Here is a 25,381-nt window from a genome sequence, read left to right as displayed (position 1 = left end):
GAGCCAATTACATGCTTTCTCCCAGGAACTGAAAATTTGGAATGGGGTGAAACAGAGAATATGAGCTCTTGACAACCCTCTAGAAAAATATTTCATAATCTCTTACTGTTGAAATTTTGGAGTTGTCCTGTCTCTGTTGTTTCTGAAATCTCTGAGATTCTCTAATATCTTACCACAAATTCCCCCTTTGCTTTCTCTAGTCAGATTCAATTCTTATAGCATGCTTACAGAATAGATTTTTGCAGAGGAAGCAAAGACATTTACCTTCCATATATATAACATTACTTACATGGCAAAATGTATTCAAAGCTTCTAACACACGTCTTACAAATTAACCTCTGGAATACAACTCATTTTTAAGTTTAACTTGGCACACAGACATTTAATAAATACTTATTGAAGGAATCAATGTTGTGGAATTTATGTAATACCTTTCATTATGAATATTTTCAGTGATATTTATTTTACTTAGAGATATGCAAACTCTAAACCTTCCAAATGCCAAAGATTAAAAGTGCAGAATCTCAAAACACATTAAAGATTATGCACTGAGGAAGACCCTTAGGATTGCAATGGAAATAAATTAACTAAATCTACAGAGCTTCACTTTTATGTCTTTGAAGTTCTAACATAAAGATTCACTGGTAATGATTAACTATGACTGCCATGCTCCAAGGATAAAACCGCTTCTCTGGAGGATGCTGCTGATAGCTGAGTTGGAATGTTAATTTCATTTTAATGATGTTGAAAAATTGATTTCAAATCCATATTCATTTAGCAATGATATCCACTTGGAAGAATATAGCATACTTAACATAATAATAATGCATTACGTATATTATAACTAAAGATTGAAAATGATAAATTAGTATATCAATATTAATATGGAATTTTTCAATTTATGTCTCAAGATACAAAAGATCTCAGTATGCATACACATCTCAATAAAAAATTATGTAGTGTAAAATGCAGGAGGAAAATTCTCATAAAAATTAAGATAAAAATTTCAGAATTTATATTTCTGGAGATAAGTAACCATTCACATGGTATTCTTTCCATTTTAATATGTTCACTGCCTATCAAGGACTGTCATGAGGGTTAGACCAGTGTATTACTACTGAAACAGATAACTTCATCTTTAATCTTATAAGTCTCTAAGCTTCTTGGAATTAAAGTTGAGTCTAGAGATGAACAATTTTTAAGTCAAAACATGTAAAACAGTTCAGACTAACTAGTCTTCAGACTGCAAGTATAAAGTAGAAAAAAGAAACAAAAAATTTGAATAGAAATACTTATGATATTTCTGAACTCCAAATATAAAGAGAAAAATCTTAAAAATTTCATTCAGAGAGAGAGAGAAAAAACCCTACATGTTATATTCAAAAGAATGACAATAAAGTGATATTAGATATAACTAGAAGCAAGAAGAATAGTACCTTTAAATTTTGAGGGAAAGTTACTTTGAACCAATAGTTTTACACTTTTGGAAATTATCATCTAATGTTATATGTGACATATATTTCCAGATCTCTAAAAACGCAGGGAGATTGCCATACACCCCTACCATAGCTTTTCTAGTGATGGTGATACAGAGAACTGTCAGCTATGTATATTCCAGGAAAATAAAGGCAAGAAATATGATGAGATATTAATACATTTAACACTGAAATGTTACACTTTGAAAATTCTTTTTAGATGTTAATGGCATAAAATTTCATTTCCTTCCTTGTGAGTTCATAGTCCTTGATGCTAAGAGACACATTTACCTAATCATAATATGCTATTTTTTGGATAGGTGGGGATTATACTTGCACACTTTGGAAGCCTGTGACAATCCAGCTCTTTCCATGTCAGGTTTTCTAATTTGGGGCTTCAGTGTTGGGAAGCCCCCATTTTTGCCATATTTGTCAGTTAAATTCTAACAGCTAAATTGGTAATAAAGTTGACATTTTGATCTCTGATTGCCTGACTCCATTGTCTATTATCAAATTCTAAACATAGGCGAAGAACAGAGTTTCTAATTATTGGGTCCTAAAAAGACCCACAACCTCTAAGGAAAATTTGGGGAGTTAAATAACATTTAAAAAGTCAGCACTGAATAATCTACATAATTGTTGAATCAATATGTTGTACATTTAAAACTAATATAACATTGTATGTTAGTTATACTTCAAAAAATATTATGCTCAGACAAAACAACAATAAAAATAAATGCCAATTTTGATGGGCCATGTAAGTCTGTGACCTTGCAATAGTTTCTCTCATGCCCCAGTTACCTCTTTTAGTGGTGTGGTTGGCTTTAGTTGGCCATCTTGAGCAAGTAGCTATAGATCTTAGATTAGAACACTGGGTAGAAAACTAAGAAGGATGGATAAGTTCCTAAAGATCAGGGAGACAGGTATAAAAGGGGAGAGGTGAAATTCTCAGGTCTAGGTGCTCATAATGTGAATTTTAGAAATAGAGATGCCATTTAGTATGTGTTTAGTCAGAGAAGGTGCCTGGAGTCCACGAAATCACACAAAGGATGATGGACAAGACCTCAGAAAGCTGTGATACTCCAGAAGGAGACCATATATATCAAGAGAACTATGAGAATCACAATTTTCATGTGGAGAGAACATACTGAGAATAATAAGCGACCCAGTGCTTAAAGACTAGGAGAGCCATATCACGAGGCTGCAGGAAAACTGTTCAAATTGTAGTGGGGAAGACCAGAAACTCATGTGAAATACCTGAAGAATCACTAGATGAGTTACAAAGTGATGCAATTATTGTAGGTATTAACTGTACACTACATAAACCTACTGTAATAATTAATGTAATTGAAGTTTTAAAGGAAAGAACAGTAAAGATAAGGCATAGTAAAAGCAAACCAGACAGAACAAAAGTAGACGGACTTCAGGACTAGCTAAGATGCTGCTCTGATGGAACAGCACCTGCATGATAATATCCAACTCGGGAAGGAAAAGGGCAACAAGATTTTCTTTAGAAGATCCACCATTGTACTATTCCTATGTCTAATCATAGGGAAACAACTAGAAACACAAGAAAAAAAAAATGGCTACATCACAAAGCAAAGTAAAAGTAGAATGAAGTAGGGACCCAGATCCAGGAAGCCGTTCAAACCTGTGTGTGCTTAACTCGCTAGATGGGTAACGTGCCTCAAATTAGACCTTTGTTTGGAACTGCCAACATCACAAATTTCTGAACTTTGCAAGAATTTGGAATATCTTGAATGCTGTTCTCTGAAAGTATCTCCCACATATGGTTTTTTAAAAATGTGTCATAACTAACTTCTTGAGATAAGATTTCTCTCAATTAAGTTTAAATTTGCAGATTATCAACTGTAGATACCTGATATGCTAGCAAAGTTGAAAAAAATATTTTTCTTCAGCTCTGCTTTTTGCTACTGAGACTAATGAAGCTCTGATATAAACTTTGGGACAGTGAACATAGGTCTAAGCTAACTACTTTGTCCTGGAATCATCATTTGGCTTGGTCAGTGGATAGACCATAAAGAAACATTTGTTAGGAAGCTACAGTCATTGCAACTATGCACATAAACCTACAGTGTTCCCTATTTTGGAAGAAATTGTTCCATTTTTGCCTTAGTTTTTTTTTTTTCTTCAGTAAAATGTACCTGAATTTTTTCTCCATCTTGAAAGACCAATAAACATGAAACAATTGATCTTGTCTGTCTTACAAAACTCATTACATGAAGACACTTCAATCTTTAGTAATCTAGAAACCAAGGTGCAGGGTCATTCAAGTCCTGATAAGGGTTAACACTTATACACATCTCATAAATACTGTTTACACATTTATACTCCTGAGGTTTTTGTCATGGAATACTCAATAATAACATAAATACTTCTGTTCTTCCATTAATCTACTCTGTCTTGTCTTGTTGGATTCATTTTAACCCATATACCATTTTCCTATAGGAAATAACTGTACTGAGAAATGTTATCCTTTATTATAACAGAATGTTCTTAATATTCTTCTTAATATTAAAGACAAGTATTTTCTTTAACACATTTTAAAGTTATATTTGGCCAAAATAATCTGCAAAATAAAACTCAAAAGTCAAGCATAGTAAAATCTTAAAAACAAATCTAGAACTAAAATCAGTTTCTGACTAAGAGGGTAGTTGGGATTTGAGAAATAATTCCACAAAATTAACATTAAGTCAATCCAACAGTGTTTAAAACTAATAATAGACAAAATTTAAATACATTAGTCTTAAAATTACCACATAATGAGAAATGTTTAACTTCATAACCGTTTAAAAAAACATTAATTTGGTTCAAAAACAACCAATGAAATATATTATTTGCCTCAATATCACCCTTCTATGCAATGTGAAAACTGGTCAAGTTGCCATTATATATAAATATTTCATTATGGAAAAAAACCAAAATTACCTTTTAAGTGAAACAGACCAAGTTCATTTGCCAGTCTGGATTTTAATTACTCTTATTCCTTTAGACTTAAAGTAATTTTAAATAAATAAAATTGGAAGTTCTTTAAACTTGAAACAAATTCTAAAGAATCTAGTTTTTCTCATTAAAAAGCCATAAAATTGAATAAAGCATTCCTTAATAATAATAAATAAAATGAAGAGAGTTGGAACAGGTTGTGATAATACTTAATTATATTTTTGAGTGATCAATAATGAAGGAAGAAATATTTACTGCTTCTGAATACAATGAGCATTTGATTGTATTCAAGAAATAATGCTCTCAAGATCACTTCTTTATTTCTGCACAGTGTTTCTATTAAATTTGGATACACGTATATACATATATAATTTTATTAAGTAGAAAACTAATGAAACAATCAGGCTAGTGAGTTCTTCTACAACTTGCAATTTCCTCATTATTAGTAAACATCTGTAATCTGTAAAGCAAATGAAAAGGTAAAATATGAATTCAATTGATTATCCCAAATACTATAACCATATGAGCATATCTGTTAAAATAATGGTAACTAGAGCAATGAATATTATTTCATAGGAAAGAAGGTAAACATGAAAACTACAAACACAATGTAATAAATACTCGAGAAAGAGGAGAGGAAAAGGAGTAACCAATAGATTCAGGGATAGAGACATCATTTGGCTTTTAAAGAACATGTTTTATAGGTACTATTTCATCACTGAAAATGCTACTTTGTATTTTAAAAATATGTTATTTATAGACCCACTAGCTTTCTAACAGCTGCTGGGACTCAAAATTTGCCAATTTTGCAAGTCATTTAAATGTTCCATATTACATGTGAATGAAAAGATACACTATCAGTTTCCTGACAGATGCAAAACAATCTGCTCTTGGTCTAAAATAAGTTTATGTTCAATCAGAAAGAGAAATATTCTCCCTTTAAATACTCCAATTTAAGAGGAGGTACTTGAATTTTAAGAGGAAACACAAAGTTGGATGGTATAGGTTCTCATTTTATTGTACCAATTCATTACTGAATTTAACATCAATAGATTATTATATTACTTATGAGGCTACATTTAAATACTTTAAATATATGCGTGTTTTGTAATAAATGCATTGGTCTCTCAGAATAAACCATTTATTTCTATTATAGGCCAAAGATCTGTATACCTATTTCAAACTGTAGCTCAGCAGAACTAGGAAATTCCAGCACTGAGAAGTTTTAGGGAATACTAGGACAACAGTGGCTTTGGTCTATGGTTTCCAATTACCCTCTTTTTAATTCCCCACAAATAACAGTCAGTAAAAGCTAGAAAAAAAAAAAAAGAAGAAAATCTCCAAACCTACTTTTTCTTCAGTCTTCTATCCTTCTCAGCTTGAGTTCCAAGTTTGCCTAGCCCCAGGGACTCCTGAGCCGCAGCCTCTGTCTCCATAAAGCCTCCTGTGAAGAAGTAACTATTCATATTAGGGTTGGATACTTTGTGTCAGTTCTGAAAATAAATTTTTAAAAGTGAGTTGGTCAACATTTCAGTATTACATATTCTTTTTTTTTTCTTAGATCGTCTTTATATTTCCAACCCAACATGCGTAAAATGGCATGGGTGCATAAATGAACATACACTGAGAGAACGAAAAGAAAAGGTACCCTATTAGCCTCCTATTCAACTGTGCCCAGTAGCAACATGGTACATAATAAATGCATTGACAAATACAGTCTGCCAGTTTCCAGGTCCATTTTTCCTCTTATGAAAAACAAGAGCAAATATGGGTGTAATGAGTGAGGTTTTTTTCAACATTTGAAAAATATGACACATTTTATGTATAATGGGATAAATGATAGCCCAAGGAACCCAATCAGGAGCATGTCTTTAATTCCAAGTCAAGGAAATGAAGAGGCATTTGCTGACTTCTAAAGATTTTTCCTATCCTGCTTTTGGAATCCTCTTTTCCTCACCTGGCTGACTCCTAAATCCTTCCTTATATAAGCCTTACTTCCAGAACTTCTCATGTTCTGGCAGGTTTTCTTTTGTTTTGTAAATTTTATAATTATACCTGGAAAAAAATCATGTCTTTAGAAGATCTTAGTAAGAACTGCTTTTACCCAGCATACCATAGATTATTTAGTGTGCTGTCATTTTTATTAGTGCTGGAAAATATGCAATATACATTACATTGCAAGGAAAAGAGGGAAGAAAAAAAAGTATGCTGGGCACGAAACACAGAATTACACATTTTACAATGCACTTATTTCATTCAGGACCCATAAACATAATTAATTCATAAATTCTAGTTAAAATTGAAAAATAAGAACTTAATCCCGAGCTCTATTTTCTCTTATTATTTTCTATATGCAAAAAACATGAAGCCAAGGTAAATGAAAAAATGTTCACTATTTTTTTTTAAAGATTTTTTTTTTATTTGATAGACAGAGAGAGATCACAAGTAGGCAGAGAGGCAGGCAGAGAGAGAGGGGGAAGCAGGCTCCCCGCTGAGCAGAGAGCCCGATGTGGGGCTCGATCCCAGGACCCTGAGATCATGACCTGAGCCGAAGGCAGAGGCTTAAACCACTGAGCCACCCAGGCGCCCCAAAAATGTTCACTATTTTTAAGTGGGTTAAGGTATACATATTTTTTAAGTGTAAGGGATTAAAAATTCCAGTTAAGCTCAAGATTAGGTAGAAAGACTCAAGCTAATACTAACCCTTACAAAGACTACACAGACACACAAATATCACCAATATATCAATAAATACAATTATTAAGATTAATTTTTACCATCTGTCACTGTAATTTCCCAGCTTCACATTTGCAGGGTTTGACCAGGTTATGGTTTTTCTAGTGAAATGAAATATCTTATTAAAGCACTAGTGACAAACTTTGTTGTCACTGTTTTTCATAATTTATTTTAGCAAACAATCTATAATACTTGATGCTATAAATTCTAGAGCATTGGAATAAATGTTAATCTCATAGCCTAGTAACTGTTACTGAACTGTAAAATTATAACAAAGTCCTCTTTAATTGAAAACACACTGACTGTTGTCTAGATCTAGTCAATAATTTTGAATCTGGGTACCAAAGTTTCTTTTATTCAGTTATGCACATGTGCAATTAATACCTAAATAACTTTTATTATGAAAGAATGTCATTGTTGGTACCATTAGGAAAATCATCCACTGGCTAACTGAAGGACTCTTAGGGATCATTTTTAAATGTGAGATTTTCCACTTATGCACAGTGAGTGGGTATTTTCATTTTATTTCTCTCATCAGTGTACTTGCCTTACTATATATCCATAAATTATTATACACAGTCTGCAAGTAACAATAAAATTGTTCTCTTGAAATGGAAATGGAAATGAATGATTCACTTAAAAATTACAAAATTCTTGATCAGTCCAGATGGGAACATAGAGATTGATGAAGTAGACCCATTAGGTTAGACAAGACATTTCGACCACCAAGTGGTTGTACGAATCAGGCTTTCTATTTTTTCTGAGCAAAGAAGAACTTCTAAATTATTTTTTTCAAAAACCCAACACTTTAATTAGGAAAAATAACATTTTTAAACATATGATAGCTCTGGGAGGGAAAAAAAGACAGCTCTGGAAAAATACTGTGAGTCAAATCTAGACCCAGAAAAAAAGATAATAGAATCTGTTTCTCGTAAATAAAACCATAAAAATAAAAAGCATGAAATAGAGAATTACAGATATCTCCTGTTTCAAAATAACATTTATGGCCATAGTAGGTAAAATTATTTTTAAGGATCACATGTAGGACAGTACCCTTAAGCAGGAGCAAATGTATAATCAGGTGCATTTTTTAACCCAATTAAAATATTTCTGGATAAGAACCTTCTTTCATAGAACTGATCCAGCCAAGTTCAGGTTCCAGCTATTGGTAAAGATAATCTCAGCCAAACCAGCTGATGAACTCTATGGATGATCATCTGGCTCTGGTGATAGCCTGTCTTATCCTTATCTAGGAGGTAGTTGGTTCATATGGCTGTATGGACTTTAGGAATATTTGCCCATTTATCTATACCAAAATTTTATTCACTAGTCATACAGAGCTATGAAGCACTTGAAATGTGGCTGGTCCAAATTAATTGCTGGAAGTATAAAATACATAGGCTTTTGAAAATGTAATGCAAAAAAAAAAAGAGAGAGAGAGAATATAAGCTATCTAATAATTTTATGTTGATTACATGTTGAAACATTCTGATATATTTACTTAAATAATTATTGAAACTTACCTCACTGGCCTTTTTTACTTTTCTTAATATTAACTCATAGAAATTTTAAAAAATTATACATGTGACTCACATCTGTGGCTTGAATTATATTTCTGTTGGACAGCTCTCTCTAAATGGTTCTGTTCTAAACTGGAAACAGTACTGATCTCCAGAAGGAAATTAGTACTTGCATATGTTGATGGGGGGAGGGAGGCACATTTTCCAATGTCGCAGTAACTGCAAAGGGAAACTGACACATATCAGTTAGGGAACTAGGATTCTGAATTCTTTAATGAGTAGAAAATCCTTTAGCTTGTCCTTAAAATGTCAAGAGTGATCCTGATATGAAACTCTAGTCTGTGGAAGCTAGGGGTTACTCACTCTCTGGGAGGCTCATTAGGAATGTGAAGATAGCATCATTAACTCTCTACAACCTTCTCGTGGCACGAGGTGCTCAGGCATTGAAGGCTTGAGTTTCATGATTCACTGGATTCCTCAGATGATAAATTGCTTATCACTTTGTCAGTGGTCACCTAGTAGCTGTGCATGCAAATACCCAAGTCTAAATCCCTGCCTTCAGTTAAGTTCTCTGAGGTATCATTAAGCATACTTACTTTGGTGAGGTCTTTGAGGAGCTGGAATTGTTGGACACAGGACCACTCCTAGGATGTGAGGGTCCCACTCAAGTATTTTTTTCCAGCTTGTTTTTTTTTTTTTTTAAAGATTTTATTTATTTATTTGACAGAGAGAAATCACAAGTAGATGGAGATGCAGGCAGAGAGAGAGAGAGGGAACAGGCTTCCTGCTGAGCAGAGAGCCCGATGCGGGACTCGATCCCAGGACCCTGAGATCATGACCTGAGCTGAAGGCAGCGGCTTAACCCACTGAGCCACCCAGGCGCCCTCCAGCTTGTTTTATATATAAACTTTTAGTTACCCCAAATCAGCAGGACAACACCCTAGTGGTCCAACATCATACAATAGCGTTCTAGACTGCAGGAGTGAGTGACTCACTTGTCAGATCACCCTCCTGCAACCAGAATTGGGCCACTGGCCTGGAACCACCTCATGGGTATAACTCTCTGGGCTCCCTGGGATATCTGGCTGAACCCAAACATGGGAAAGAGAGTCAAGGTACATTCTGAAGGGGAGAAACAGGGACTCCGATCCATATTGTTTGCTTGGATCAGGCACCATGCCCAGATGGCACGACCTCCCTGGTTTCTCGCAGGGTCCGAAAGGTTAAAAAAAATTTTTTTTTCAGTGCTTCCAGTGATTAGACTCACAGGTCCAAATCTTGGCTTCTTGGCTAAGAGTGTCCTGTCCAGATAGCGCGGCCAGCCCCAGACTCTCCCAGTTAGAGAGAGATAACAGAAAATTCCAAGAAGCGTATTGCAAAGTGGAGGCTTTGTATGACCCTGGCTAAGGAATTCAGTAAAGGACCCTCGCTCATAGACTTAGATCTATGAATGGTACTGGTTGCAGCTATCTGTTCATCTGAACTATGAGGGCAAATATCTCTATGTTGGTTGGTCCTTAGATTCCTTTCAACTTAATTTATTTCAGATTGGCCCTTGAAGTACAAGTCTATAGGAATTTCTAGCCAAAACCTGCATTGCAAGGTCTGTACCTCTCCATTTGTCCAACAGACATCCCTGTCCTTGTATTTAAAAAAGGGAGCTCTAATTCCAGAGAGAAGACTGCCCACTGGTGGCTTCATCTTTTCTTTCATCTGACCTCTCTTTAGTATTAACTCATAGCATTCACTTGGATTTAAATACACTTTGAGTTTATAAACGGTTACTTAATTGCTCTCTGTTAGCCTATTAGCTCTCTGAAAAATGCACCTAGACATAAGGCCTGGCTCATAAAGTGTAATAAATACACTCACGATGAAAGCTAAATAGTGCTTTCTTCAAAGAAAGGCCCTTTCATCATGCAGAGCATGAGTCATTTGTAATTGGTACTTTGTGGAATTTCTATTGTATCTGTTGGCTCCAGAGCATCTAGGAAAATCTAAATTTTGGGGTAAAGGCCAACACAATCCACCCAAATTTCATGTGTAGAAAGGGGCTTGCTGAATAATTCTGGTGCAATATTTATGCTGTTTTTGTCATTATGAAGGTATTTTCTACATTATGCTAATTATAGTATGTCAGTGAGTTCAGGCAACTATAATACAATCTGGCAGATGACCATAAAGGAAAGAGAACTGCAATTTAGGAGGCAAAAAAAATCTCTTGAAAATGTATTGCTTTTCACTTCAGGAAATTCTCAAAAGAAGCCTCTATCTATCTATCTATCTATCTATCTGGTATTTATTTTTACTCAGTTATATATGTACTTTATATACCCCAAATTGGGGACATTGCCTGTTCCAATTTAATATATTTTTCTGTTTGTTTTTTTTTTTTTCCCCACAGCTTTGTCACATTTGGTTCTATTAGATCGATTCTCCATTTTTGAAAATATCTTCATTTGATTTCTTTTCACCTCTCTTACAATGTCTGTCAATGGCCTCTTTTCTTTATCCTTATCATTCACTGTTAACATCAGCTAGGATGGTCATGTGTGTTCTGTTCTTTTTTTCTTTATAGTCATTATAATTGGGGTTCTATGAAGACCTGAGAGAGTTGGGTGTTTCCCAGGTAGTAAACCAAAGAATGTATTAAGATCATATGGAGAGATATTTTTGAGAATAGTTTTCAGGAACAACTCTATTTTTTTTTTCATTTGTGTTTTCTGTCCATATCAGTAATCCATAAATCAGATACCTGTGTTATTGAAATACTCATGTCAAGTGACCAAAGACAGAGGAGTCCTAGTTATGCCACCAGAGATCTTGATCCAAGGTGGCATCACTCCACTCGTTAGCACTATAATAGGAGGATTATTCAACCAGTTATAAACCCCACTGAATTTTTCCATCACCGAGACCCCATTTTGACATCTTGTCAACAGGGATGCCATGAGTCACAGCTCATCCACTGCCTTTTCTGTTCTGTAACTGAGTAACTTTGTCAGAAAAACAAACTCGTGTCATCTGACATGGTTATTTTTAACAGTTTAATTTGCTTTCCTTCAAAATAGGTTAGTGCCTTCGGATAGAATTAAAAGGCAAGCCAGTCAGGATTCCAATAACCAATGTATAATCTTAGATTATGGGGTTCAAAATCCCCGTCCCTAGCTAACTGGGCAGGATAGACAATGTAGCAGGTAAAATTTTCCCGAGTCAGGAACGTACTGAAGATTTTATTTAAAATAAAAGAACTTCTGTGCTTATGTACTCTATTTTAATAAGCTGGAAGTTCCTTGATGCCAACAGTTATGCTTTCACCATTTTACTGAAGTCCATGGTTGGCACTCTACACATAAGAGTGGCTCCACATGGGCTTATTCACTCCAAAGTAGGAAGACAGAAATGCCTTTGGATTATATCTGTGTTCTTTTTCTTTTTTCCCCTCAAAATCTCAACCCTATTGGGTTTCAATTCCCTCTTGTTAATGCTTCTTTTCTGGGTCAAATCTTTCTCCTTAAGCAAGCAAAAGCAAAAACGAATTTTTGAATAGTTGCACTTATTTGTATACACTGTTCATATACGGCAAACCCTACTTTTATTCATTTTCTTTAAATTTTAAAATTACTAAACAAAAATAATAATGGGAAGTCCCCTTCTAGTCTGGACAGTTTTTCCAATCATCAGTTTATTTGGGGCTAGTGGCCTTTTTGACATTGTTCTTACATGTTCGCTTATATCTATCATTCACTATACATACAACTTTGGTACCAAAATCTTTCAAATTGTGTTTTAAAAGGAAGAGGTCTCCTGTTTCAGATATACTGCTTCTTCCTTAAGTCCACATCCTAATAAATACAATCGTGAGTGTGTTACTATCCTCTTAAATTGCTGGGATAACAGTCATTCTTCATTGTCTTAACCAATCTTCTATGTTGGTTGAGACTAAAATTGTTTCTAGAATCTTAGTAGTAGTTTGTGTGGAAGTTAGGCTGTGGTAGGTTATAAAGTGACTGACAGATGAGAATGTGAAAATAGCAATTGTGGACCACTCATTTAAGCTTGGATATTAGAGGTAGGAGAAAGATAAGTCAATATCTAAGGAAGATGGCAGGATCAAGTGATGACTTTAAAAATAGATTAGACATAACATGTTTAAGTACTAATGGAAATATCAGCGATGCATCATCTAGATGCATAAATCAGGAAAAAAAGAGGCTGTGGTCATTGGGCTACTAAGTCTTGACAGATGACTATCTGTTGTAGGAAGTCAGCAGAAGTTCTTATTGGTCTTGTGGCCTCTATGCCCCTCAACAAGATTATCAAAACTGCTTTTTGCATCTTTTCATCATGGGATTTGTAATATGGGAAGAAAGTAAGTAAAAATAAAAGGAGAAAGTAAAAACTAAAACAGATCCCACATCTGCTAGAAGGAATAGGATACCCTCCCCAAATTCAAATGGTACCTTCAGGTAGACTTGGCTCATATATGTTTTACCTTTCCAGCATAGTACTTAAAAATTAAATATGAAAAAAAGTGGGGGGTGCCTGGGTGGCTCAGTGGGTTAAAGCCTCTGCCTTCGGCTCAGGTCATGATCCCAGGGTCCTGGGATCAAGCCCCACCTGGGGCTCTCTGCTCAGTGGGAAGCCTGCTTCCTCCTCTCTCTCTGCCTGCCTCTCTGCCTACTTGTGATCTCTGTCAAATAAATAAATAAATAAACAAATCTTTAAAAAAATTAAATATGAATGCTTTAAATGGAAGAATAAATGCTCATTCACTCATTTTCACCTGTATTACTTTCTGTTATTTTAAACCCTGCCTATCATCTGATACACTGAGCAGACATTTTCATTTGCAAATCCTGCTCCTACATTATAGGCTTTCATACTATAAATAGAACTGTTAAGCCATCTGACAAAGAGAAGAATGAATTTTCTAAAAGGTACCTGAAAACTTGAAATCTTTCATTATTAGCAAGCTTTTTTCTATGCTACTTCTGTGATTTGAGTGAATAATTGTGGTATCCAAGGAAAACATGCTTTAAGGATTTCTGAATAGGGGCAAGTGGGTGGCTCAGCTGGTTAAGCATACAACTCTTGATTTTGGCTCAGGTCATGATCTCAGGCTTGCGTGACTGAGCCCCACCACATCCATGGTGGAGCCTGCTTAAGACTCTCTCTCTCTACCTCTCCCCTTCTTGTTTCTCTCTCTCTCTCAAATAAAAGAAATAAATAGACTTCTAGAATAGAACAATTTTGTTTAGTTTCTGTTAACTTTATTCAAATACTTTTTGATGTGTTCTTTCCTTTGCACTTTGGGGTCTCCATGTTTATACTGTCTCGCTAGCAACACGTTTGAAAAAAAATGACTACTTGCATATTCAGTTTGATTCACCAGGGTTAGAGGTTATTAATGCAGTCGCACTGACTGATTCATCATATCTGAAGTTTGTCTTATAACCCTAGCTTTTCAGATTGTTATACACTGCAAACAACACTCCCTTTACCAATATTCTCCTTTTTGAATTACTAATAATTTCTCCTTTGTTCCTCATCATTCTTTTTTTTTTTTTTTAAAGATTTTTTATTTATTTATTTGACAGAGAGAGATTACAAGTAGGCAGAGAGGCAGGCAGAGAGAGAAAGGAGGAAGCAGGCTCCCCGCTGAGCAGAGAGCCCGATGCGGGACTCGATCCCAGGACCCTGAGATCATGACCTGAGCCGAAGGCAGCGGCTTAACCCACTGAGCCACCCAGGCGCCCTGTTCCTCATCATTCTTGATGGAACCAAGTGAACGTGTTCGTAGTTTTGTTTAGATAGTTTTCTTTATCCATACCATATTTCATTTAGAGGCCTCTAGTATAGCTACCCTGAGATTACTTTTCTTTCTTTGAGCTTTTGATCTAAATCTTTAACTAAGAGTTCAAAATCTTAGGACGTGGTCCAAAACTTCAAATTTGGTTCTTTGACACCATCATCCCTCTACCATATTACTTTCCATGCCATCTTTCTTTCTCTATTTCTATTCGCATTGGTAGAAGAAAGAACATTGCCAGAGGCTGTGTTTGAATTTGCCATATCAAGATATTATTAAAATCATAACCACTAGGGAGGGGTGCTTTCTTAGTTTCTTCTGATGCATAAGTCAGCGCTATCAGGTGGTAGTCCCTGGGCTTGAAAAGTTTTCACAGTCTTCCCCTTACAATCTGGATACACCTTCCAAGACGAAAGTAGACCTGAGTTCATATCCTTCAACCAAAGTACCAGTGGTACCATGTACCATATTCTTTTGGTAAATATATGTTTTTTTAAAACCTAATTGTGTCTGCATTTTCTTGTCATTTACTCCAGTCTTATTTCCAAAAAAGACTTCTTAGTCTTGGTCTCTCCAGGAGCTTTGATTCACTATCACTGCAGCTTCCATATAGTTCCAGAGGTACACATATCTGTACCGTTGTCCTCACCAGCATTGCAGTCCTTAACCTGCTGCTGACTCTGGCTTTATTTATACTGTATCTCTGTTGTTCTTCAGCGTAAAACAAAATTTCTCAGAGTTTAGAATTCTTCCTGGGGTGATGCTATGATCCCCAAAAACTATCGTTAATTTCCAACTTGGAAGGAGTTGATGAAAATTATCACTGATTCCCTTTTCATCTGGTCTGACATAGAGGTACACAGTCACTTAAATGGGTAAGAAGGGTTGGGTTTCTAGAAGAATCTATATCCTACCAGATGTTAAATTATATCCTGTATACCTTGATTTTGAAAGAATATTGGCAAAATTTCCGATTCAGTTACTCCTCATCAAAGTTAAATACAAAATAAAAATAGGAAAAAAATCTATGAGAGAAAGGCAATTAAATATATGTTAAAAGGGAAAGGTAAATTATAGATCCTAAAATGATATATATGTTGAAATAGGAATAAATAAAATGATTACTAGGTTAGCAAAATAAATATCTTAAAATAACTATCAACATTATTGTGAATTACACTGTAATATATTGGAAATGACAAATAATTTGGTAAGATTATAAAGAGTTGTCAAATAAAAAATGAAAACAATGTCTCGGCATGTATATTTTTTACATTTTAAAAAGAATAATCTTCTATCTTCTTTCCTTATTATGGCTTAAGGAGTTCCTCTTCTGAGAAACAGAAATCCAAAGAGGATTTAATTAACCTGCTGAGTAACATTTAATCACATTTAAGCAGACACCAGTTTCCTATGGTTTCTGATGCTTTGTGTGGGTTTTACATTATGGAAGTTGGGAAGAGCATTTTTGAATACACGACATTTGTAAATTTGCAAACATAAATATTATTCTCAGAAATTCTTTTGGTGCCAGGACAGGAAAGTAAGTCTGGCAGCTGGAGCATTACTTCTAAGCAATCATTCCTTTATTTGGGAAACTAAAGAAAGTGCTAAGAAATCTGTGCCATTCTGTTCAGCATTTAGTGTTAGAGGTAGGAGCTAAATATTTTCCAATAATTTAACTATAGTTCTAAGGAAAATAGGAAACAATGGAAAAAAGAGGATGCAATCACAAATAGCCAATATGATGAAAAAATAAATATGTAGAAAGAGACACACATATACACACATACAAAGCAAGTGTATATGTCATTATTTTAGGAAATAAATTTTTCATATTCTTTTTGTTTCAGGCAATTATAAATATGTCCATGTATCCATCCATCCATCCATCCATCCATCCATTCATCACCTATCTATGCACATAGGTTTATACATTTACTTAGGGTCATTTTAAATGTACTGACCTATATTTTTCTTCAATTAGTAACTGACAATAAGTAAGTAACACAAGCTCTACTACCCTATCCCTTCCTCTGTCACCCCACCTACACAGTGTAGAGTTTGTTTGTAGATGCTGTGTTAGCTTTAAACAAAGAAATCCTGTACTTTTTTGCCCTGCATATCGTAATTCTTTATTTTGACTGAAAAGTTTATTTTGGATTTCTTATAGGGATTTCAATTGTTTCAGCAGAAAAACGTGTATAGATATCTGTCCCTTAAGTAGCAGAATGTTCAATGGTTTTAAACCGCTTTGAAACACTGACACTAGGATAAATTTCTCAGTTTTGCAAGTTACTAAGACACTGTTTACTCATCAATAAAGAAGAATAACAATAATAACACTTGTCTCATAGGGGCCTGGAGTCTATCACAGAGTTAGCATCAAATAAACTCGAGCTACTGTTATTCGTAGAAAAATCAAAAGGACCATACGTTTTACAATATTCTTCCCATGTAAGTTTTGCCCAACATTATTCAGCTAAATTGAATTTACAGAGCCGATTAAAAAAGAAAGTTTGTCGGGGGGAAAAAAAAAAGCTGATTAAAAAAGAAAGAAATGCAAAGATGGGAAATGAAACGAAAAGCAGATAGACCCTCAGAAGTGACCGCAATGAGTGGCCGTGAAGAGTCAAACACATGCACACTTACGGAGCTGCCCAAGTCGGGCTTTTTCTTTTTTACCAAACAGACGTCCTATTGAAGACTTGATTCCCTTCTTCTTGGGGGCTTTGTGAAGAGAGTCCTGGCTGCTATTGGCACTGCCAAGCCCAAGGCTTTCTGGCTCAAGGGAGGCAGACAAACTACTGCAAAACACAAAAGAGAGCAAACTGCTCGTCCCACAAGGTACACAAGACTTGCTCCTTTAGAAAGGGACAAACGGAAGTACACTTACTCTCCCTTTCCTCCCACATTTGCTCTTAAGCATACTGAAGTTTGGGGTTTTTTTCAGCCTTATGGCTACCTAATTTTTTTCTAGAAAAGATTATTTTTGTTCTAAATGTTTTCACTCTTACTTTTTTGATATAATCTTGAATGAACCAATGAACACAGATTGGCTTATTCATTGCATGTTAAATGACCTTCCATTCTTGAGCATGTGACCCTTTCCCTAGTTTCTTCTCAGAGTTTATTATTTTTAAGTCATAAACATAATGACCCATGATAAGACTTTTAAATTTAACTAACAGTGAAATTTAAAGGGCTACTCCAGCCACAACTTTCCCGAGTTTTTGTCTAGCCATTTTTCCCTCTTCCAGTTTTAGAATCTAATTTTTTTCATTTTAAATCACTGAGGTAGGATTTAGAAGCAAATAATCATATGCTCTAGTGATCACTTTATCTTTTTCCTTACAGTTCTCAGGTATTCTTTTAGATACATGATAAACTGAAATGAATTCTAAGCAGTTGCTCCAGGTTCCATTCCTGGGCACTGTCACTGATGCTGTATTAATAGGAGAGGTTCAACATATATTGCTATCTATTCTATCACTGTTAATGTGACAACGCCATGATGAATTACTTTACTTACTCATCCTAATTAATGAGTTCACATTCTCTAAACTCCGAACCAATAACTTTCACATGCTAAAATGTGTGTAAACCTGGCGATTCACAGACCTGTACCCCTGGGGATAAAAATATATGTTTATAAAATGTAATTCACACTTTTCTTGGAGGGTGAAAGCACATATTTTGAAACTGGAGTAACTATTTTTTTTTTTCCACATTAGAAATTAAAAATAAATAAAACAGAAAGAAAAAAAATGTCTGTGAGCACAGAAAGCTCTGTTTTCAAATATATTTCTTGTAAAACACATATGATTTAGAAGACAGATTCTTACGTAGGTTTTAATACTAAGTCATTATGTTCAGTTATATCAATTATGTGTCTAGAGATGCTGCAATTTATAAGACGTAAAAGGCCATATATTTAAAATGTGAATTGCATACTTAGATTTATTTATGCCATTAATTATTATGGAGACCTGCTTGCAATTTTGTAGGCAGACAGAAAGGACCATAGGATGAGTTACTACGAAAAATGGGTAATTTTCCCTTATCCTCTCTTCTAATACTTTGGCATGGATACTTTTTCTCCTAAGAATTTTCTGCCTGAGTAGCTGTTCTAGCCCGCAGCACCAGCTCCTGGAGGGCGGTGTACACACTTGTCTGCTAAAAGTAAATTAAGTGCAGTTATGACTTCAGACCGTAATTACTCTTACACCTAAGCCAAATTTATAACCCTTTCCTAGAATCCCCTAATTTTTTTTGTTATTCCTCTTAGTAAGTCTTTCCATTAGCTTGACTTTATTTTAACAGGAAATATCTACTAAAAATAGAAGAGTTTGTCTCATTCACATTGGCTGGTAATAAGTCCACAAATATACAGTTAATTTTAAAACTAAAAATTTGATCTCAGAATGCAATTTTTTTTTTTTTCCCCACAAGTGATGTTGGAGACAGGGAGCAGAGCAATACCCAATGAAGAGTTCAATCTCAAATCAAATTTGTCACATAAATGTTTAAGCAGTCAATTTGACAACACTGAAAGGAGGAATGTTTTCAGAAGGAGAGCATGCCAAGTTCTGGGTGCTGGGAGAGTCATACCTTCGGGCATCATTGTGGTAGGAGGAGGGAAGGGTGTGAGTCATCCTGATGGCTCTAGGGGTAGGGGGAGGAGAAGTTTCACATTTAATTGTTGCTTTATCCTCCCGACCATCTTCTTCCACCACTGCAATCTAGAAGCGGAAACAATACATTCAGATGAACTCTTTCTAGATTTCAACTGAAATTGATGGAAATGGAAAAAATCATTAAGCAAGGCTAATTGATTCTAATACAAAAACAAAACAAAAAAACTTGGGGCATATAGGTCTTACACATATAAATTCACATTATTGAAGAGTGTGAGTGTCATAACTGTTTAAAGGTGAAGGTATTCCAGTTCAAAAACAAATGGACACATTCCACAACAATATATTTCAGAGTAAATAAATATCATAGATCAATACCCAGGGACTATAAAAAAAGCTATCCTGGAATCCATTTCAATATATCAGGAATGTAAATGCTTTATAAAAAGTTACTGAACACATATTTGAGCTAATTCACTAAAAAAAAAAAAAAAGCATGCATCGTCAGTTATCATAACATGGATATCTTTTCATAGATTTTTGAAGTGAGAAGAGAAGGTGGTAAAAATACAATTTTACTAGATAAATTGTATTATTATTTCATTTCACTACTTCTCATGAGAATATGGACAAAGGCATATAGAAACCATAAGATGGGGTGGAAGGGATTTCTTAAAATAATTTAGTTCAGAATCCAGAACAATTCAGGATACCAAGCCAAATTTTCTCAGAGACAGACACATAAAAGTGCATTACAGTAAGACTTCTCAACAACTGAGTTGATTGTAAAGGATTATTTTACAATAATCCTGCATATTTTTCATGGCATTGCTGTGCATTGAAATTCATAAAATATATACACATAGAAAGATGATGGAAAGCATAGTTAGAAGATACAGTTCTGGAAGTTATGATTACAAAATGTTAACAATATGGCTACAGCAAAAATGTTAAAGCTGTTTATTATCTTATGTCAACATAATGTCTTACTTTGTTTCTATGTTAAGCTATTATGCATCAATGTATTTATGTATGATACACAATAAAGACCTCATGCATTGGAGAAACTTAATGAAATTGTTTGACTGGGCTTTTGTCATCCACGCTTAGACTAGTTTTTTTTTTTTTTTTAAAGATTTTATTTATTCATTTGACAGAGATCACAAGTAGGCAGAGAGGCAGGCTGAGAGAAAGAGGAGGAAGCAGGCTCCCCGCTGAGCAAAGAGCCTGATGTGGGGCTCGATCCCATGACCATGAGATCATGACCTGAGCTGAAGGCAGAGGCTTTAACCCACTGAGCCACCAGGTGTCCCCAAGCTTAGACTACTTTTAACAGTTTATGTAGGCATCTTTATAGGATTTCCTCTCTCCATTTCAACAAGTACACTGCCACCGGAAGAATCTTTTCCAAGAACTACTTTCAGGATGATGTTAATACTCTGGAAAACTCCTTCTAAACTCACTTCTCATCTAAATTCAGAAAGTACATTTCTAAACTCTTCCTAATATGTGTTTATGTCTTCACAGTCCCATGGTCTAGCTGTAACTGTTTTCTGTGATTATTTCTGCTAAGCCTAACCTTTCTGCTTCCAGAATTTCCCTCTGAAACACCTCCTAAAATGACTTACTCTGTCCACATTGCCAGTCAAACTATGCCAACTTTCCAAATACCAGCTTTTAAAAACATCATATACAAACTGTTTGCCTGAATAATGCTTAGAGCTTACACTATATAAATAAAATAGAGGAGAAAGGATTTAGAATCAGAGATGGATTTGAATTCTGGTTTCTCTTATTTGTTGAGTGACACGGGCTAATTACTTACCTTCTCTAAGATTCAATTTCCTCGTCAATAAAATGGATATGATAATAATTATCTTAGCAGGTTCTTTTGAAGTACAAACAGAATCACACCTATAACTCCTTATCCTGGTACATAACAATTTTTAGTTTGTGGTCTTTTGATGACCAAGACCACCTACCTTTCTCACCAACCATTTCTTCACCCCCTGAATTCCCTGAGCCTGCATCTCTGTACAGGACCTTCCTTTGTGACTTTTTTTTTTCTTATATCCACTGAACTTCTTTTACAACCATTGTCTACTCAGATTTCTTTCTGTATTTCCAGTGTGACCCTTTTAAGTGGTAGAGCAAGTCAAAGACAAAGAACTTTATGCATGATAAATCTGACAGTTGAGAACCAACTGACAGTATCAAGGAGAAGATACTATATGAATATAGATAATAACTCAAGAAAAAAAATTCTGTCAATCTAAGCCACACAAATATAATATAAATTTCTTTAAATTAAAAAAGACAAAAGAAAAAAATTGTTGGTTTCTGAAGTGTTTGGACATAGTCTATCACATCTTGATGATGCTGAAAAATAAATTTATACACTGAATAATAGATTGAATCTTTGAAATCTTTCCCATCTGATATCCCATGTGTCCAAGCTCTGTTGTTCTCAATTATCTAACAAGATGTCATTTTGAGAATCAGAACTGGAGTCAATTTTGTTTCTCATTTCCAATATTTATTCTCTTTATGTCACACCAAATAGGAAGGCAACAGATTAATGATTATTTTTGTAAGTTTTGTGTTCTTGATGCTCTGGCATCTGGTATCATGCTGACCCAGGGCAGAATGTTCCTCCCAGGGCTAGCTAATTCCTAGAGATAGCAAACTACTCCCCTGGAGTACGCCTTTCATGTGCACATCAATCAATCTAGCCCAGTGTGCCAAATCATACTCTCTATCTGGTTCTTACACTTCAGGAGGCAATATTCCTCTGCCTTAATTATCCCAGGATGGGAATCCATAACTAGAGATGGCCCAATACCTAGAGCCCACTGACACGATTAAAACTTCCCAATCCTAAGCCTGCTTACCTTGTCTTGCCATTCCAACAGAAACCACAGTAAAGCTCCTACTCATCCTTTCTCCTAGCTCTTTCTGCTTCGGGAAAACCTACTCGGTTACTTCCCTTTGCCTTTGCATTCCATGGCATGCCCCCCTCCTCTTAGGAAGTATGAGTAACAAGCTATCTTTTCATTGGCTGTGGTCTCCTGATCTCTTGGTCTGAATAATAGTAAAATCTACAATTAAAAATAAGCACATTGTTCTAGCACTGACAATAAACAATCTAATTCTAGTATATTTAGACCACATAATCTAATCATTACTCTACACAGCATAAACAATTTTATTTTGAGGCATTTGCTCTTATAATCATATTTACACAATTGGATAACACTTAAACTCAGTATTTCTTTTTATGTTTATAAAATGGTTCAACTAATGGGAATATAATTTTAAAGCTTTCATAGAAAAGCAACATTCAGCTAGCAATCATATAAAAGATATTTACAGTACCTTTCTCCGATGTTTCCTTAGATCACTTGGCTGTGATTGGCAGTAATAAAAGCAACATAAAACAGAACTAATTAGTGAGTAATATTTGATCAGATTACAAGTTTAAATAGTATTCTATAACTTGACTGTCTTGTTTTTTCATTCCATTGTTTTCTAAATAAATGTCTTAAACCATTATAGAAAGACTTCTCCTGAGAGGGACTTCAGAGAGGAAACTTCTTAGATGGAATGGGTGGATAGCATGTCCACAGGATGGGGTCAAACATACGTGTATGAGATCTGAGACATGGAACCCTAGGGAATAGGAAGTACATATGGAGTGATCTAGCCAGAAATAAATATGGTACTATACCCTCCCAAGAAAACATAAATGGAATGAAGAAGATCATAGATAAGTGAACGATCAGTGCACATATATGGAGTTTATAAATATTCCTTTTTGCCCTATCTATGCAGAGCCTTGGTCCTCCCTTGGGCTGGGATGCTATTCCTGAGGTATCTCAAACTTCCTGGCATCCCAACAAATCTCTCATTGCCAAATGCCAAAAGCTCTGGCCTCAGTGTAACATGTTTCTATGACTGCTGTTTTCTTGTTGATGTGCTTTTAAAGAATTTTTTGAAAAGCGAATTCTTTCTAATTTCCAATGAACCTATATTCCCTTAATATCTTCATTAATTTTTCTTGTGTGAGTAAAACAATTTTATTCCATTTTAGTTACATTTACATTTATATATTTTTCTTTCAATATTCTAACTAGATATTGGTAGAATATTCTTTATGCTTATAGATTTGTGGTGAGGTAAAAGTAAATAAAAGCACATTTTATAATGAGGACAAATAATGTTTATAAAACATATAAACATATACAATACAAATGAATATAATAATATTTTCCATCTCTGTTTTTCTGTCCCTAAAATTTTTCATTTTCCTCTGACTATTCAAACATGGATTATATCCAACAAGATTATCTCTCCTCCCCCAATATTTTCTACAGGTAAAAGAAAATCTACTTCTTTCACTGTAACAGTGATGAATTTAATGACAAAGTGCTATTAGGAGATAAGGACTTCCCAGGTTTCATTTCTTTTTTCTCAGTCAGATACGGAAAATTTTAATTACATTTTTACCCTCAGGAAAAGCTTCAAACATTTTTAAGTATGGTAATTATAGTGTAATAATGTTCATTTACCATTGATTTATTTATGACTAACTGCTCAAGAAAATGCATGAAAACTGGCATCTTTTTCATATAGACACAAACATTATGTCTAAATGTGTTTATACACATTTTATTAGTATAAAATAATAACACTATCAAAGATTATGATGCTAATGTTTATGGAACTACTTAAAAGAGCAAAACACTATATTGCAAAAATATAAAAAAGAATAGCAGAACAGAAATAACGGAAGCTTCCTTGCCTTGAATACTGATTAAATTATGCTCTGTGGGCATAGCACTCTTACTATAGCTTTGATAATAAACAGTCATCACTATATGTAGCAAATATAAACAGAAACTAAGCCAAAGACAATATCCTGTTTAGTTAATAAAGTCAGATTGATGGTTCCTAGATTTCGAAAATAAGCAGGTCACAACGTAGCTGCATATACTGGGTATATCTCAGTACATTGACTAAAAGTTTGTGCTGTGTCGAGGTGGGGTCAGTTCTGATTAGCTGTCCTTTGCCCTGATTGGATATTTTTTATAATGTCTACTTTCAAATTACTTTTTTAAGAATTTATTTAATTATTTATTTGAGAGTGAGAGCATGAGCATGAGCTGGGGTCAGGGGGCGGGGGGTGGTGGGGAGCAGCAGAGGGAGAAGCAGACTCCCTGCTGAAGAGAGAGCCTGAATAGGGTCTAGATCCCAGGACAAGACCTGAGCTCAAGATCTGAGCCAAAGGCAGCCACTTACCTAAGCCACACAGGTGCCCCTATTTAAAAAATATTTTTTAATATCAAGTCTGGAAATGAGCACAGACCTAGAGGACTCAGTAGCTTAAGAAGGTAAAATTTTCCTTTTTTTTTTTTTAATTTTGCCATTTTTCTTTTATGTTGAACTTTATTGTATGAAAGTCCATAATCATAAAGAGTTTGAACGTGAAAAACGCTGTCATACCATAAGAATAGTTTTTTTGTTTCAATTCTTAATTGTATACATACCCCTGTATACATACCCCTGTATACACCTCATATTCTTCTGTAGTATCATTAATTTCTCCTCCATTTGTTATATTTGTGCTAGTTTTATACTGTATAAAACTTATTTCACCTATTTGTTTTAAATTAATTTCTATCTCCAAACTCATCTTTAATTAGAATTTTATTGTTTTAGCAGCGAAGTTTTACTATTCATTACAAAAACAGAATTTTACCTCCAAAAATGTTTTAGAATATTTAAATCTTCATTATTGTCATTTAAACATATTCCCAGGTTATCTCACACACACACACAAACACACACACACACACACACACACACACGGACAGAATAGCACAAGCTTTTGTATCAGGAAATCTGAAGAAAAATCCAGCTCCACTTACTGTGGTGAGCATAAGCAATTTACTCATGCTCTCAAACCCCAGTTACCTCTGCTCTCTCTTGAGGTGATACCCTCAGTCTTGCAGACATTATCACGAGAACTAAGTGACTAACCATAATAGCATTCCTGTCATTCCTTCCAGACGTTTCTCTGTATTATTTTTAGCAAAGGGCACTTTGATTTTCCTCTCAATAATGTTCAGTGTACCTCTTAATTTAGATTTCCAACTATTAATCCCAAATATTAAAAAAAAAAAGAAATAAAGAAAGAGTAAAAAAGGGTAAAAATGTTGACATGAAATTCTAAAAAAT

The 25,381-nt window shown here is 34.7% G+C and overlaps 1 protein-coding gene across 12 annotated transcripts in view; it reads right to left on the bottom strand.

The window, feature by feature from the left end:
- PPFIA2 (PTPRF interacting protein alpha 2) overlaps positions 1–25,381 on the bottom strand; it is a 486,729-nt gene that overhangs the window by 55,083 nt on the left and 406,265 nt on the right. For all 12 annotated transcript variants that reach the window (XM_044229065.1, XM_044229070.1, XM_044229067.1 and 9 more), the window contains 4 exons: positions 22,520–22,549; positions 19,119–19,249; positions 17,160–17,314; positions 5,790–5,883 (listed from right to left, as the gene is read on the bottom strand). In XM_044229065.1, coding sequence (XP_044085000.1) covers positions 5,790–5,883; positions 17,160–17,314; positions 19,119–19,249; positions 22,520–22,549 — 410 coding nt within the window. The remainder of the gene's footprint in view (positions 1–5,789; positions 5,884–17,159; positions 17,315–19,118; positions 19,250–22,519; positions 22,550–25,381) is intronic.

Source organism: Neovison vison, chromosome 12 (assembly GCF_020171115.1).
Source record: "Neovison vison isolate M4711 chromosome 12, ASM_NN_V1, whole genome shotgun sequence".
Taxonomy (NCBI): domain Eukaryota; kingdom Metazoa; phylum Chordata; class Mammalia; order Carnivora; family Mustelidae; genus Neogale; species Neogale vison.
The sequence above is the reverse complement of the archived record's forward strand: the minus strand, read 5'-3'. Positions and strand labels throughout refer to the sequence as shown.